General features: G+C 36.4%; 3 protein-coding genes across 4 annotated transcripts in view; 1 reads left to right on the forward strand and 2 right to left on the reverse strand.

The window, feature by feature from the left end:
• clmpb (CXADR like membrane protein b) overlaps window positions 1-13,127 on the forward strand; it is a 115,604-nt gene that overhangs the window by 26,511 nt on the left and 75,966 nt on the right. For both annotated transcript variants that reach the window (XM_077722493.1, XM_077722495.1), the window contains exon 2: window positions 7,553-7,629. In XM_077722493.1, coding sequence (XP_077578619.1) covers window positions 7,553-7,629 — 77 coding nt within the window. The remainder of the gene's footprint in view (window positions 1-7,552; window positions 7,630-13,127) is intronic.
• On the reverse strand, window positions 1,222-9,862 carry barx2 (BARX homeobox 2). The gene is made up of 4 exons (XM_077722497.1): window positions 9,498-9,862; window positions 4,795-5,113; window positions 3,232-3,316; window positions 1,222-2,667 (listed from the first exon to the last, which is right to left on the reverse strand). The coding sequence occupies exons 1-4, from the start codon at window positions 9,682-9,684 to the stop codon at window positions 2,359-2,361; spliced, it is 900 nt and encodes a 299-aa protein (XP_077578623.1). The 5' UTR covers window positions 9,685-9,862; the 3' UTR covers window positions 1,222-2,358.
• Window positions 11,318-13,082, reverse strand: rbm7 (RNA binding motif protein 7). The gene is made up of 4 exons (XM_077722732.1): window positions 12,880-13,082; window positions 12,525-12,687; window positions 11,914-11,977; window positions 11,318-11,784 (listed from the first exon to the last, which is right to left on the reverse strand). The coding sequence occupies exons 1-4, from the start codon at window positions 12,970-12,972 to the stop codon at window positions 11,715-11,717; spliced, it is 390 nt and encodes a 129-aa protein (XP_077578858.1). The 5' UTR covers window positions 12,973-13,082; the 3' UTR covers window positions 11,318-11,714.

Raw genomic sequence — 13,127 nt, forward strand, 5'->3', positions numbered from 1 at the left:
ATGAATATATAAAAGAATGCCAAAAGGCTTGGAGCGGTTTCCAGGGTATTATCTTGATCAAAATGTCAAAAGTACAATTAGACAAACCATTCACTTTCATGCCCATGGACATTTTAAGTGTTATATGAGTCATGAGTAAAAGATCTTAACAATACAGTCATAGCTTGAAATCGTATCTCAAATTCCACTTATGTCGGGGCACTCGTAAGTCAAGGTATTACTGCAAAAAAAATGTATCACATGTTCAATTGGTGGACCATACCATTGAACTGTGTTAAGTGCCCCCGTTGATGCAATGAACACGTGTGGGATGGACATTAGGAGTGTTTACTCAAGGCGTTAAAGCACAGCACACATCACTCAGTGCTAAACCTCACTGTTTGCATTAGAAATCATCCATGTCCGGGGTTTGGCACTAAAAATACACTTTTAAGAGTTCTTTGCTTTACACAGGGTCAGAGTGCAGCCCTAGGCATTTGAGACGCCATCCGGTCTGTTTTACCAGTTAGATGATAGATATCACAACACAAAATACTTGCTGGCACCTGCTTTGTTCACTAGAAATTATGGGCCGCCAGAACAATGTCTTTCAAAACCTTTTTTGTAACATGGATTGTTGCACCTGTAGCTCACTTCACTACTGTACAAACTGGAATCATTTTAGACAGTTTTCAAGAGCTAGGATTTCCCAAACATGGCATTTGTGGTACAAGGGTGTTGGGTTGTCGGGAAAATTGAGGTTTTCCCTGTAAAGTTATACGATTATTTCATTCATTTTCTGGACTGATTATCCTCACAAAGGTTGTAGGGGGTGCTGGAGGCTATACCTGCTAACTATGCATGTTGTAAAATGAAGCAAATAGTGCCCATCAAGATAATTCAAGTTATAGTATGAGGCTTCTGTAAATATGGGGTGAAATTTTTCCAGATTACCTCAACAATTTAACAGCTAGAGAGATAAAGGTCTTTAATGCTTTAATTGCTGCAAATGGAAGATTATTTGCGAAGGAAATATATTTATACAGTCCAGTGCAAGCTGTACGGAACAATTAAAGATAATGTAAGGGGAAAATCAATCCAATTTTAATGTTGCTTTAATAGGTTTAAGTGTAAAAAAGAAAATTTAAATTGAGAAAACTCAAAGCAGCCACAATAATAGCATGGACATTTGAAATGGTATCCATTAAGCGCATTTTAATATATAAACACACAAACCTGAAATATGGAAAATGAGCTCAGGAAACCGCAACATTTACATCAGAAAAATACTGCATTTTTAATATTAAACAATAGAATTAACATGTTGGATTCATGTCCATCCAAAGTACAGAAAACGCTTGCAAGGCAGAAAAGTAAAGCTTTGAAGCAAAGTCGATCACAGGCAGTTAAAAAGCCTGCAGGCTGAAAATGTCTGACATTTTAAATGTTGCTGTGAGTTTTTGGCAAGAAGCTGTGATTTATTTCTTTGGAGAATCTCTGACAGCTTAAAAGTTTCTAATGGCTTTTGAGGCAGAAAGAGGAGCTGTCCTGATACTGTTAGAAAAGCAAAAGATCATAGAGAGCTACAACATCAGACATACAAACTATTTTTTTTAATACAGATTTCAAACAGCAGTTAAAATACTGTTGTATGTATATATGTATATATATCAAAAGGACCATGTGTTTAATAATTTGCACATTTTTGAAGTATTTGCAGGTAAAATCTGTAACAAATATGCTTTCTAGAAGAACTCAAATGACATATTTGAAATTAGGTAACTAAAATATATATTTGCATCCCTCTGAGATCAACAAGGCACTGGAGCATTTGCTATGATGGCAGTGAAATATTATATACTGTGCAGAACAGTTAGGCAAAACCTAACGTTTTGACAAAGGTGACATGTGAGGCAGCTTGGCAGAACATAAAACATAAAATCATTTCATTCGCTAATAAATATTAGTATTATCGCAAAGATTTCATTGACCTATGTGAGGGTATATACTGTGTTTGAAGGAAAAGTATCATTCAAATCACTTTTATATACCTGGTGACATACTTTCTGAGCTTGGCCCAGATGTCAACATTGGTTTAGAAAAAAATTAAACCTTAAAGGAGCACGATAAATGAGAAAAATGGCTAAGTTGCAAGTTGTGCTGCAGTTTAGGTTGACTTTGGTATCTGATAAGCGCTCTGCATAAACAAGTGTGTGCATTTGACTTTAATATATACATATTTTATTATATTTCATGGATTTAGTGTATTTTAACCCCTACAATTATTTTCGCTCCTGTGAAAGTACACCAATGTCTTAGCTGATATTTTGTTTTCAGGCTTTGGCTTTTGGGAATAGTCTTTGGTGGTGTTCTTGTTGCTTAGGTCTCTGCATGAGTCTCTGAGGGTATTACGAGAGGCAGTGCCTTCTTTGTGCCCTCCTCCACTTTTGCTGCACTCTGGCATTGTGGAGTGGCGATCTGCAAAGAGTTTAGAGCTTCAAGATCCAGATGAGCGACTATTTCTTCTTTCTTAGCAGGAAAAGAGTTTCCCTTCATCTCTCTTAGCTGCTCCTCTTCCTCCTGCTTCACTCGCCGTTCCTCAGCTTCTATTTCTTCAGTTGTAGGAATTGAGTTTTTCTTGGGTCTGCCCTTAGGCTTGGTTGGTGCTTCCTGACCTCCTTTCAGGACCTACAAATAAACACAATCTATTTAGATTGTTTGTATATTGAATGGTCTCATAGTCAGACAGGATGCAATACAGTCATTAGGACAGTTGAGTGCTGAATACTCATTTTACTTCCATTTGTCTTTGGAGTTAACAATCTCACTTGTTGACCTCACCCTATTTGACAAAGTGTTTTCTCAGACAGTGTTTGCTCACTTTTGTCCCTATCATCACTCACACATAGCGTACACCTCTGACCCTGCACCCTGAGGTGCTTCTTAATTATTTCAACCTGTCGGCTTAACACTTTCAAACTATGGAAACATAGTAAAACTTAGTAAAAATTTTAATGCATAAAATGTCCTATAATCTGGAATTGAACTTAAATCTATAGATACAATTTTGAGAAATACTACAAACCAATTGTAGTCCTTTTGTTTTTTTTTTACAGTACTGTAAAATAATTATTTGTATTAGGTAAGTCTGAAGCAGTGATTTTTTTTTTTATTATTTCATTTTAAGGGCTGGAATTATATTTGAACCAATTCCCTACAATAGTGTTGCATGTACATTGTAATTTTCTTTACCATCTTCTTCCATTTCATACGTCTGTTTTGGTACCATGTCTTCACCTGAAGCTGTGTGAGGCCAAGAGACTGTGCCAAGTCTAGCCTAAATGGAGGAAAAAATAAATACATGAATAAAAGAAAAAAATCATAAAATGTATATAAAATTTGGCATGATTGTGAGTATGGGCAAAACTGGGGGACCAAAATGGACTGTATTTTCATTCTATACAATGGAACAGTATGCACTTTTCTGTAAAATATGGCTCAGTCTCTAAGAAAGGTGTGCTGAGTGGAGCATTTCAAACGTCTCCTGAAAGTTTTCTGATTATATGCTCAATTAATCTTTATACTACCAGCATTGGAATGCAATATTATTGTTAAAACCAGATTTTGGCCCAGTCATGCGTGTACACAAATGGGGTTTTGAAGAGTGAGCTGTTATGCCGTTGGCAATGTGTTTCAAGAAGGAGATGAGACATAATGACTCCTCCAACACCTCTGGACAAGCCAAGATAGAAAGAGAAAGAGATATTTAATCTTACTTTTTGGGATTTTTGTCACTTAAATACTTTATTGTGTAAAGTGTCTAGTCTATACACCTGCATGTGATGGAGAGATTTAAATACATTTACTTATATTGGCTGCCGTCCCCTTTTTATGAATGTGGCTTTGTTGCTTTTTCCACCTTCTTCATCTTTATTTTACCATTAAAAGCAGGGGGGGTGAAAACATTATTCTTGTTTGAACTAGCATACTGAGGTAATACTTGGCTAAAATTCACATTACACGAGACGATCCCCACGGGAGATATAAAAATTTACGACATTAGCTTAACCGCCGCTTGATAATTGCGTTTGCGGCTTTGTGAAGTTCTGTGTATGTGCAAGTGTAATACTTTGGAAATGTTCTCTATGCCAGTTATGCAGTGTATCAAAATGTCATTCTTGAGTGATGCTTAAGTTGTGCATTCAGTCTTTTTCTTGTTTCCTTTTTAGCTGTGTGTTTGTGTGGCATGTTATTAAGAATTTAAAATTAGCTACATGCACACGTTTATTACAAGTCCGCCATTGCAAAGATATATATATATATATATATATATATATATATATATATATATATATATATATATATATATATATATATATATATATATATATATATATATATATATATATATATATATATATATATATATATATATATATATATATATATATATATATATATATATATATATATATATATATATATATATATATATATATATATATATATATATATATATATATATATATATATATATATATATATATATATATATATATATCAGTTCTATGGTTAATTGAGGAAGGATTATCGATGTGAAAACAAAAGTTAAGCCTTGCAAAAGCAAACTTTTGTTGAAATTACATCATTTTATAAATGGGTAGAAAAACACAGTTCATCCTTTGTGTATTGCAGCCGTTTAACAGTAAACTTCAACACAGACTTGAAGTAACTCTAACAACAAGCTGTGACTCGGAATTTAAGAGGTGTCCAAGTGTATGAGAATTAGCCTATTCTATTATCAACTATACTAACCTGTCAGGTGTGGACAGGTACTTCTGCTTCTGGAACTTCTTCTCTAGGCCCATTAGCTGCAGTTCTGTAAAAATGGTGCGACTCCGCCGAGGCTTCTTCAGACGGGGGGTGCCGCGCTCTGTCTCCGAGTCGCTGCTAATACTGAGGGGGGTTTGGATAGGTGACGGCTCAGAGCCTCGGCAGTGCTGCGGTGACAGCAGGGGGAGGTGGGGTGACACTCCACCAGGAGATGGAGGTGTATGTGGAAGGTGGGCTGGGTGGTTAGGTGGCTGCCGTGTGATGACCGAGAGGAGTGGGTAGGCACGTAGTGAAGAAGATCCTGAAACGATCACACACACACACACACACATAATTTAAGTCACATATAACAACCGTAATAAACAGTCAGGCAACAGATGAGTGCAGGGTCACAGTAAGTTTTAAAGAAGCTCTTATCTTTTTATCGACTTTGTTTAATGGCTCAATTAATATTTGCCGGGCATTTCCAGTGAAAAGTGTTTTACTCTTGACCTCTCTTTTGTAAAAGGGCATTGACCCAGATGACGCAGTCTTGTGTTTTACACCATATCCCTCGACCCTCAACATGAATAATTATTTTGCAGGAAATGTTAAATCAGAACAGGTGACAGAATGATGTGCGTGGAAATTCTGATTCATCTCCAATAAAGCTCTGCAAAACAAGTCGACCACTGTTTGATAAAAAAATAATAATATGTATGCGGTCATACATGTACACACAGTTAAATGCTCTTTCAGCACACACAGAAAGAGCAAGAAGCCAGAATCAATAAAAAGTAATACTTGTCTAGAAACAGAGGGGGCAAGAGGTTTAGCTAAATGGATGTGGCGGGTCATTGAAAGTCAATGCCACACATGCAGAACTTGCCGGTAATATTTTCCTGGCCTCAAAAATAACAGTGATCTTCCAATTGCAAACATTGACTATTGAATGCAATTCTGGTGGGATTAATGTATAGATTGTCGAGATTAGACATGTGTAAGCGCACACAGGCAATGTTTTTTTTTAAACATATCTGACTAAAAGTTGAAAGATTTAAGTTTGTGTTGCTGCTCTTCATGATATAACCCGCCTCTTGCCTAAATTTAGCCAGTATCAGCCCCATCTCACCACTGACTGTGATTACAATCGGTTCAGAAAATGAATTGATTATATTCATACATACACATGCAATTGTTTGTATTGTTATGGAAAGTGAATGTAAATACCCCAATGAGCTAAGAAAGTGACTTTAAATCTGGCATCTAATCTTGAATCTAACTCGAGTATAGGTGTTCCACTTACACATGAGAAATATGATGGAAAATAGTATTACTTAGCAGAAAAATGAAAATATATCGTCTTTAAATGAAGTGAGGCCAAAGAATATACCTAATCACTGTGTAATCTGCACATTCATAAATTAAAAGAAATAAAATATGATTATAAAAAAATTGAAATTGTCAATAGAGCATACATGCTCCATGTTAGCACTTGCAGTATACAAGCACACCTGCTTACTTCGTACCTGTACATGCATTCAAATAAAGATTTACACATATACTGTAAAGACGAGGAGACATTGCCTGTAGCTGTCAATGACATCATATTAAGGTAGGCGCTGAGGTCATTCTAATACTCCGTCAAGACATTGCTGCGGTTACAACAGGCCTAGACATGACCTTTTCTGTATTTCACTGCACACCTACTAGTTACATTTTATCACAATGTGTTCCTTACTATAATCACCTCCACTGGCACGTATTATACCTAATAGCAACCATTAGAAGCTGTAGTACTTACTACCGCTGATGAATGGCACAAGTGAGAATGGATTTTTTTGAGGGGGAGGAAAAGAAAAGATGACTTGTCAACAAGGAGCTTGACTTGTGAATGAGAGACACCAAGAAAGGGTAAAAGAGGAGAATTTTAGCGTCAACAGTGACTTTCCATTGAAAGCAAGGCAGTCTCACATGAGCTTATATCTGACACACTGTTGACAAGGGACACGTCCTGTCAATAGGCTACAAATAAACTGTTTAAGGAACTGCAAAGAGCACAAGTGCAACAGATACGCTTGATAATCAAGGTCGCAATGTAAGAAATGCTTACGGTAACCATTACGGCTAAAAATAGATCAAGACGTTCAATTTCCTTTTTTTATTGCAGACACTATCAACATTCCCTCCACTGGATACGAACATAAACTTCTTAACTGACTTTTGTAAGAAATAAGTGGAAAATTGTACAGAATGTTTAGTGTTGTGTTTTATATTTGAAACGTTTTTTCTTGAAATTAATATTTGACAAGAAAATACTCTCAAGAGATAAAAAACAGTGTGTTATGCATAAATTTAGATTTTTGTTTCAGTCAAACGAACCACCCAAAAAGTTCCCCTTGACTAAAAAGCATGTCTGTACAAAATGTATGACTTCATTGTTTTATTAAGACTTCGGGGCAATAGCAGATTTGTAAAAATACATTCAGAGCATACAAAAGTCTGAATTTTGTGTGGTGATGTTAAAATAGTGTTTTAATTATTTATATGTCATGTTTTTGACATCCAGAAAATGTTGATGAAAAGAAATACAAGTGTTATTTATTTTTTCAGTTGGTTTGTATATTTACAACAAATGGTTCATTTATATTTATCTGTATAGAGTTTAGTGTCACCATTCGTACTTTTATTTTTCATTTCACTTTTTGCACATGCTAAAAACATATTTCTAAATTGTATTTTCTTTTTGCCTTTTTTCAAGGTCTGACTTTCTGGCACGGAGTTCTGCATTGGTTTTCTCGTCATACTATGGTTCCTCGCACATTCCAATAATGCAAGGTAGGTAAAATGTTAAAAATTGTTTACAAGTGTACTCCTCACTCACACACACACACACACACACACACACACATATATGAGCCTTGTGAGGATAAGCGGTTAATGACATGAATGAAATGCAGTTGAATGAATTGTTGTTTCATTTGTTGTGCAAAGGTTAGTTGTCATTGAAGACGTGACTTGTTGGTTCTGTGGGAATGGCTTTCTCCTCCAAGTTAATCTTAACTGAAAAGAGTGTATTAGTGTACATGTGCATACTTGTCTGTGTATGTTGACAAGGGTGAAATCGGGCCTAACAAGGCAACATTATTCTAAATGGGATTTCACTTAATGGGATGCTTTATTGTCTGACAGATTTAGGGATAAAAACTCTTTTGCAATCTTGGATTTATACTCTTAACCTGAACAAAAACATATACATACACACACACGCATACACACTTCCTGTTTTTATTTACATTTTTCACCATTCTGTTAATTGAGTTTATACTAGAGTGGATGTAAAATCTCATAGACAAAGGAAAAAAGTCAACTAAATATACTCCATCCTGATATCTTATTGTTTAAAATGCATTTCTTCCACATTTTTATGTTAATAGTGGGTTGAAGAAATGTGATAACAACACATGAACAATGAAAAGCAACATTTACTAGTTATCATTTTGTAATGACACTTTCTTCTGCTATGTGCCCTTCTGCGGCACCTGCTGGGAGTAATGGGTCATGGCACCCTTCTATCCATAAGTGATGACTTCCACTGATGAGACTCACATCAGGCTGAGTGCTTCTATATCAAGCACTGAGGGCAATAGATGTTGGAGAATATAGTGTATCTCACACCCCACACCATGCAGCTCCAAATAAGTGGGAACCATGTTCCAATACCCCGAAGCAGGTTACTCTATCCATCAGATCGGTTTTGTGCCAGCCATAGTGCCCTCCCGCATACATCATATCACAGGGAAGATGGGATCACTCTTCCTATTTTTGTATCCCCCCCACCATCACCACCACCACCAATCACCACTGTCGACAAGTTGTGCTGATTATTATTGCAGACTTTGGAGCAATTATCTTTAATGGTTACTGAAGAAGCCCGTAATCGTTGACACCAGGAGCTATTGAGAATCCCAAATAGTTGTTGTGTTGACGTAAATTGATATTGCATTTTTATTTCCTTCTATTGATCGATCTGTCAAATTAAAATGAGTTGTTATTAATTTAGACATGGAGGCGGGTACTGTAGTTACTATAAACTAAATAAATGGGTAATGTTATTATTTTAGAATGAAATATTTGTATATATTTGAATATTAGTAGTATAGTGCATTTTATACATATAAAAACTAATTTGTTTGCAGTTTTAACGTACTAAAGGCTTCATTAAAATGGAAAATGTCAGTGAGAAAATATCCTTATAAATCTTAACTAAATTGCATGTTGTCATTCCGTAATAATAATGTACAAATGAAAAATATATACACCAGAAGCCTTTAAGCACAAGGGATGTTCATACTTAACACTTCAGTCATGATTTGTAACCTCCACAAGTGAGTTTATTTGGCAATATAGACGCATTGATAACATCAATTATATTCAATGATAACAATTGGGCTCACAATAATTGACCAAGTAAAATAGGAGTATTAATTGGTCCGCTGGCACAGTAATGCACGCTAAATGCACGTATTAAAAAACAACAAAATAAAACGTCATTTATTGAGTCTTTTGCTATAGTTTAATTTGAATAATATGAACCAGAAAGGGAAATTGTCCCAGTCCGTCTTTTCATGCGCGCTTATTGCCGTCAACTCTTTATTTTCTATAAAAAAGCAGGTGAAACAAAAAATATTAAATCATTCTCTTACCCGAACAAGAATGAAGAGGCTTCGGTCTGACGATGAGCGAAGGGCATACAGAGTACAGGGAAAACTTTTCAATATAATCACAAGCCTCTTTGGATAGGATCTCGTCAATCATGAAGGTCTTGTAGCGCCGTCTGGCAGCCTTCAGCTGGCCGGGAGACGAGAGCCTCACCTCGGCTTGACAGTGCATGCTGGCTCCCTGGTTAGGAAGGGGTCAAAAGCAAAATGCAAGAAGCTTTTGTTTTGTAGGGAGGTGGACAAGACCACTTGCACGCTACGCAACTATTAGGGCTAGTTTCATCATGTGTTAAAGCGATTCGTTGGAAATGAGCTAAATGAGACCTGAACACACGCACATCTACTTCTATATAAACCGACACATAGCACGCGCGCTCTATCTCTCTCTCTCTCTCTCCCCCTCTGTCGCTCGCTCTATTTCTCTCTACCACCTCCATCTGCACCCGCCCTCCTCTAATGGATTTTTCCGACTAAAGCCAATCTCCAGACATTTCAGTATAATTACATTTTTTTCCAAGTTAAAATGTTAAACTGGTGTAAAATCTAATATATTAGAATTACTTGAAAATGAGGGCCCACTTCAAGAGTGTACATATCTTCTATATTTTTTTTTCCAAATTAAAATGTGGAACTGATGTAAAATCTAATTAGAATGACTTGAAAAATGAGTGTATATATCTTGTCTAATTTAGCCAATTTGGAATTTGGATGTCAGTGGCAGCCAATTAGTTTGTTGTCTTTTAATCATAGTGCATTATATTAACCATTATTTACTTTCAAATTATGAATGTACATTATTTTTAGTACAATGGCAAGATTAAAATATTTAAGTTTCCCTTTTCATGTGCCGTGCCTAAAAAGATCTTCGGGTGGAAAGTGGTTAAGACAGTTTTAAGCAGTTTACATTATTTTCAAGTGATGTTTTTTACGCAGTCAGACTCGTATGTTGGCTTTCTGTTCATATAGAGTAATAATGCAAGTAATAGCATTATCTTTCATTCGTTGTGTATATAATTTCCCTGCAGTTTTAAGGAACTACAGTAATTATAATAAGTCATATTTTGATAGAGGCCGTTTGCTAAGGGTAGGACGTGGGTCAGTCGAGTTTAAGTGGATTCAGAAGCTTGCAGGCTGTCTAATCTAGCTGCTACAGCTCAGGAGACGCCAGCCAGATCAAGTAATTAAAGCAGTGATACCACCACATGTCATAATAACAATAAAGGCCTTCCGCCTTACTCTGTGTAGAGGATAAAATTAATTAGAGCACCGAAGGGTGTAAATGCACTTTTACTCCTACAACTCGGCAACATTAAGCACTTTCGGAAGGCTAGATTAGGACCCGAGTATTGGTGGTTAGGAGATGTGATCATCACTTTGTTGCCAAGACACCTGGGCAGGGATGCAATGATAGCAACATGAGATATTGTGGATCAAAGGAGCTCCTATTCCAGGAGGATTGTCCAGGAATAGCTGGGTCCAGGTCCACATTAGGGTAACAAGAAAAACCTCCATGTAATTATGTCACTGTGAGCAGAGAGGGTGACAAATTCACATGATGCCTTGAAAATATCCTTAATAGAAAGGTCGCATGAGGGAGCTGATCATGTGGTTGGGATACATTTACCGTGGTAATTGGTTTCATTGAAAGAATACGTGTGGCGCCACCTGTAGATTACTTCCTAAACCTTAGCACAAGAATATTAGTTACACAGTGGGACATTTATAGGCGCACACAAGGCCAAGCTTTCCATCTAACCCCTCTGCATACAATAGTTTGTTCAGGGATTAAAAGAAGGACACAAATATTGAGTCAAGGAATGTTTATAAACATGAAAGTTTTAAAACATCAGTAATTTGTGTGTTACAAATGAACATTATAAAAATAAGTTGTAGCTTAAGCAATGCTGGTGCAATTTTTCCCCCTTCCCCAAATTACCTGACATGATACAACTACTTTGAGCACCATTTAAAAGTATTTGTTAATTACAAAACCAGAAAAAAAGGCAAAAACCTCAAATTTTCTGCTATCCTAATCAAATGTTATTGAAAAGATGCTCAATTTGTAAAATAGTTAATAAGTACAAGTTAAAAATGTTTTAAGTAAACAAAAAGTTAAGAAATATTTTCAGTTTGTGTAGAAAACAACCTGAGCATACACTAGATATTGTCCACATAATCATAAATGAGTCTCTTTGCATTGTGTCAGTAGCATTGCCACCTATTATCATGGTAACCATGGTAACCATGGTTACCACTCCTCTCGGCATTATCACTGGAAGAAAAAGGACATTGGCATCAAAATTGGAGCATACTGTAGTCACAGGAAGATTAATATGATCAAAATCAACCATATATAAAGAAAGTGACTCTATTGAATCTATTCAAGTATGGCCTCACTCACCTCAAGCCATGGGGACTAGGTGTACGATGATTCAACTGCCCTGGACTGTTGCTGTGGTTGCTGCCTATTAAGGGATATAGAAAAAAATGGTTGCATTTATAAACAGCACAATTCTTTTTTTGAAGAAGTCTTAATTACATAACGCTTGCAAAAATATCACGTTGAGCAACATGGTTGCAGAACTGATTCAACACTTTTAGATGTTACTTAACGTAGAAGTGAAGGATTTCCCTGTGTACGAAATGATAGTTTATTGGTTTGGTAATGTCACGGTTATGCAGGTAAAACCATAACATTGCACATTAGAGGCTCGGGAACCTTAAGGTAAATTTCAATCATTACATTTTATTATGTCCATAGCATTTAAAAGCATGTTTATCGATCTAGAGTATTGGTAGAATATTGTGAATGGTGAAATTTTGTTAAATAAACACTTAATTTATTCCATGCATTGATTTGGAGGTATTGTTACTAGGTTTTATATTGAATGCATGCAGTTGTGCAGTTTGATATTGTGATTGGTAGGTGGCTGATGATTGTGTGAATAATTCAATTGCGAATATTAAGTTTAGTAAAGTAAACTGCATACTGTATACGCAAACGTAACATACCTGTACGGAATTGCACATGGATCGCTTTACCAAACAGTAACGTCCCGTTTAGGAGTTGTATGGCATACGGCACTGATTCCTCGTGTTTGTACACGGCAAAACCAAATGTTTTCCGGGTGCCATATGCGTCTTTTGGAATTTTGGTTTTGATGAGCGGTCCTGCCTGCTGAGAGAGGTTCGTTAATATCAGACTACATATTGTTTTGGATTGTGCGGATTGTTCTTATATTTGTAGATATTTTGGCTTTGAAAGGGACATGGCTACAGCGTTAAGAGGCTTTCTATCCACCGGTGTTGTGCTAGCAGCTAGCACTCTGAACCTAATAGCAAATCTAGGTCCCCAAAAACACATCACCTGTAAAAACAACTCGAATAAAAGCTCCTCCGTGACTCGTGCATCCAAACACCTAATGAAAAGCGTCCGATCGGCTTCGTCTTCGATCCCCATGGTATTTTCTCCGGCCTTCCTCTGGGAAATGCTAACGGATGTTATGTTGCCAAACCTTTGATAAAATCGAAACTAAGACTGTTACGCGGGGTTTCGATAGCATGTTAAGATATCATGTGTATAGATGGCTAGATGTCTAATGCATGCTGAGTGGA

This window comes from Stigmatopora nigra, chromosome 8 (assembly GCF_051989575.1).
Source record: "Stigmatopora nigra isolate UIUO_SnigA chromosome 8, RoL_Snig_1.1, whole genome shotgun sequence".
Classification (NCBI taxonomy): Eukaryota; Metazoa; Chordata; class Actinopteri; order Syngnathiformes; family Syngnathidae; genus Stigmatopora; species Stigmatopora nigra.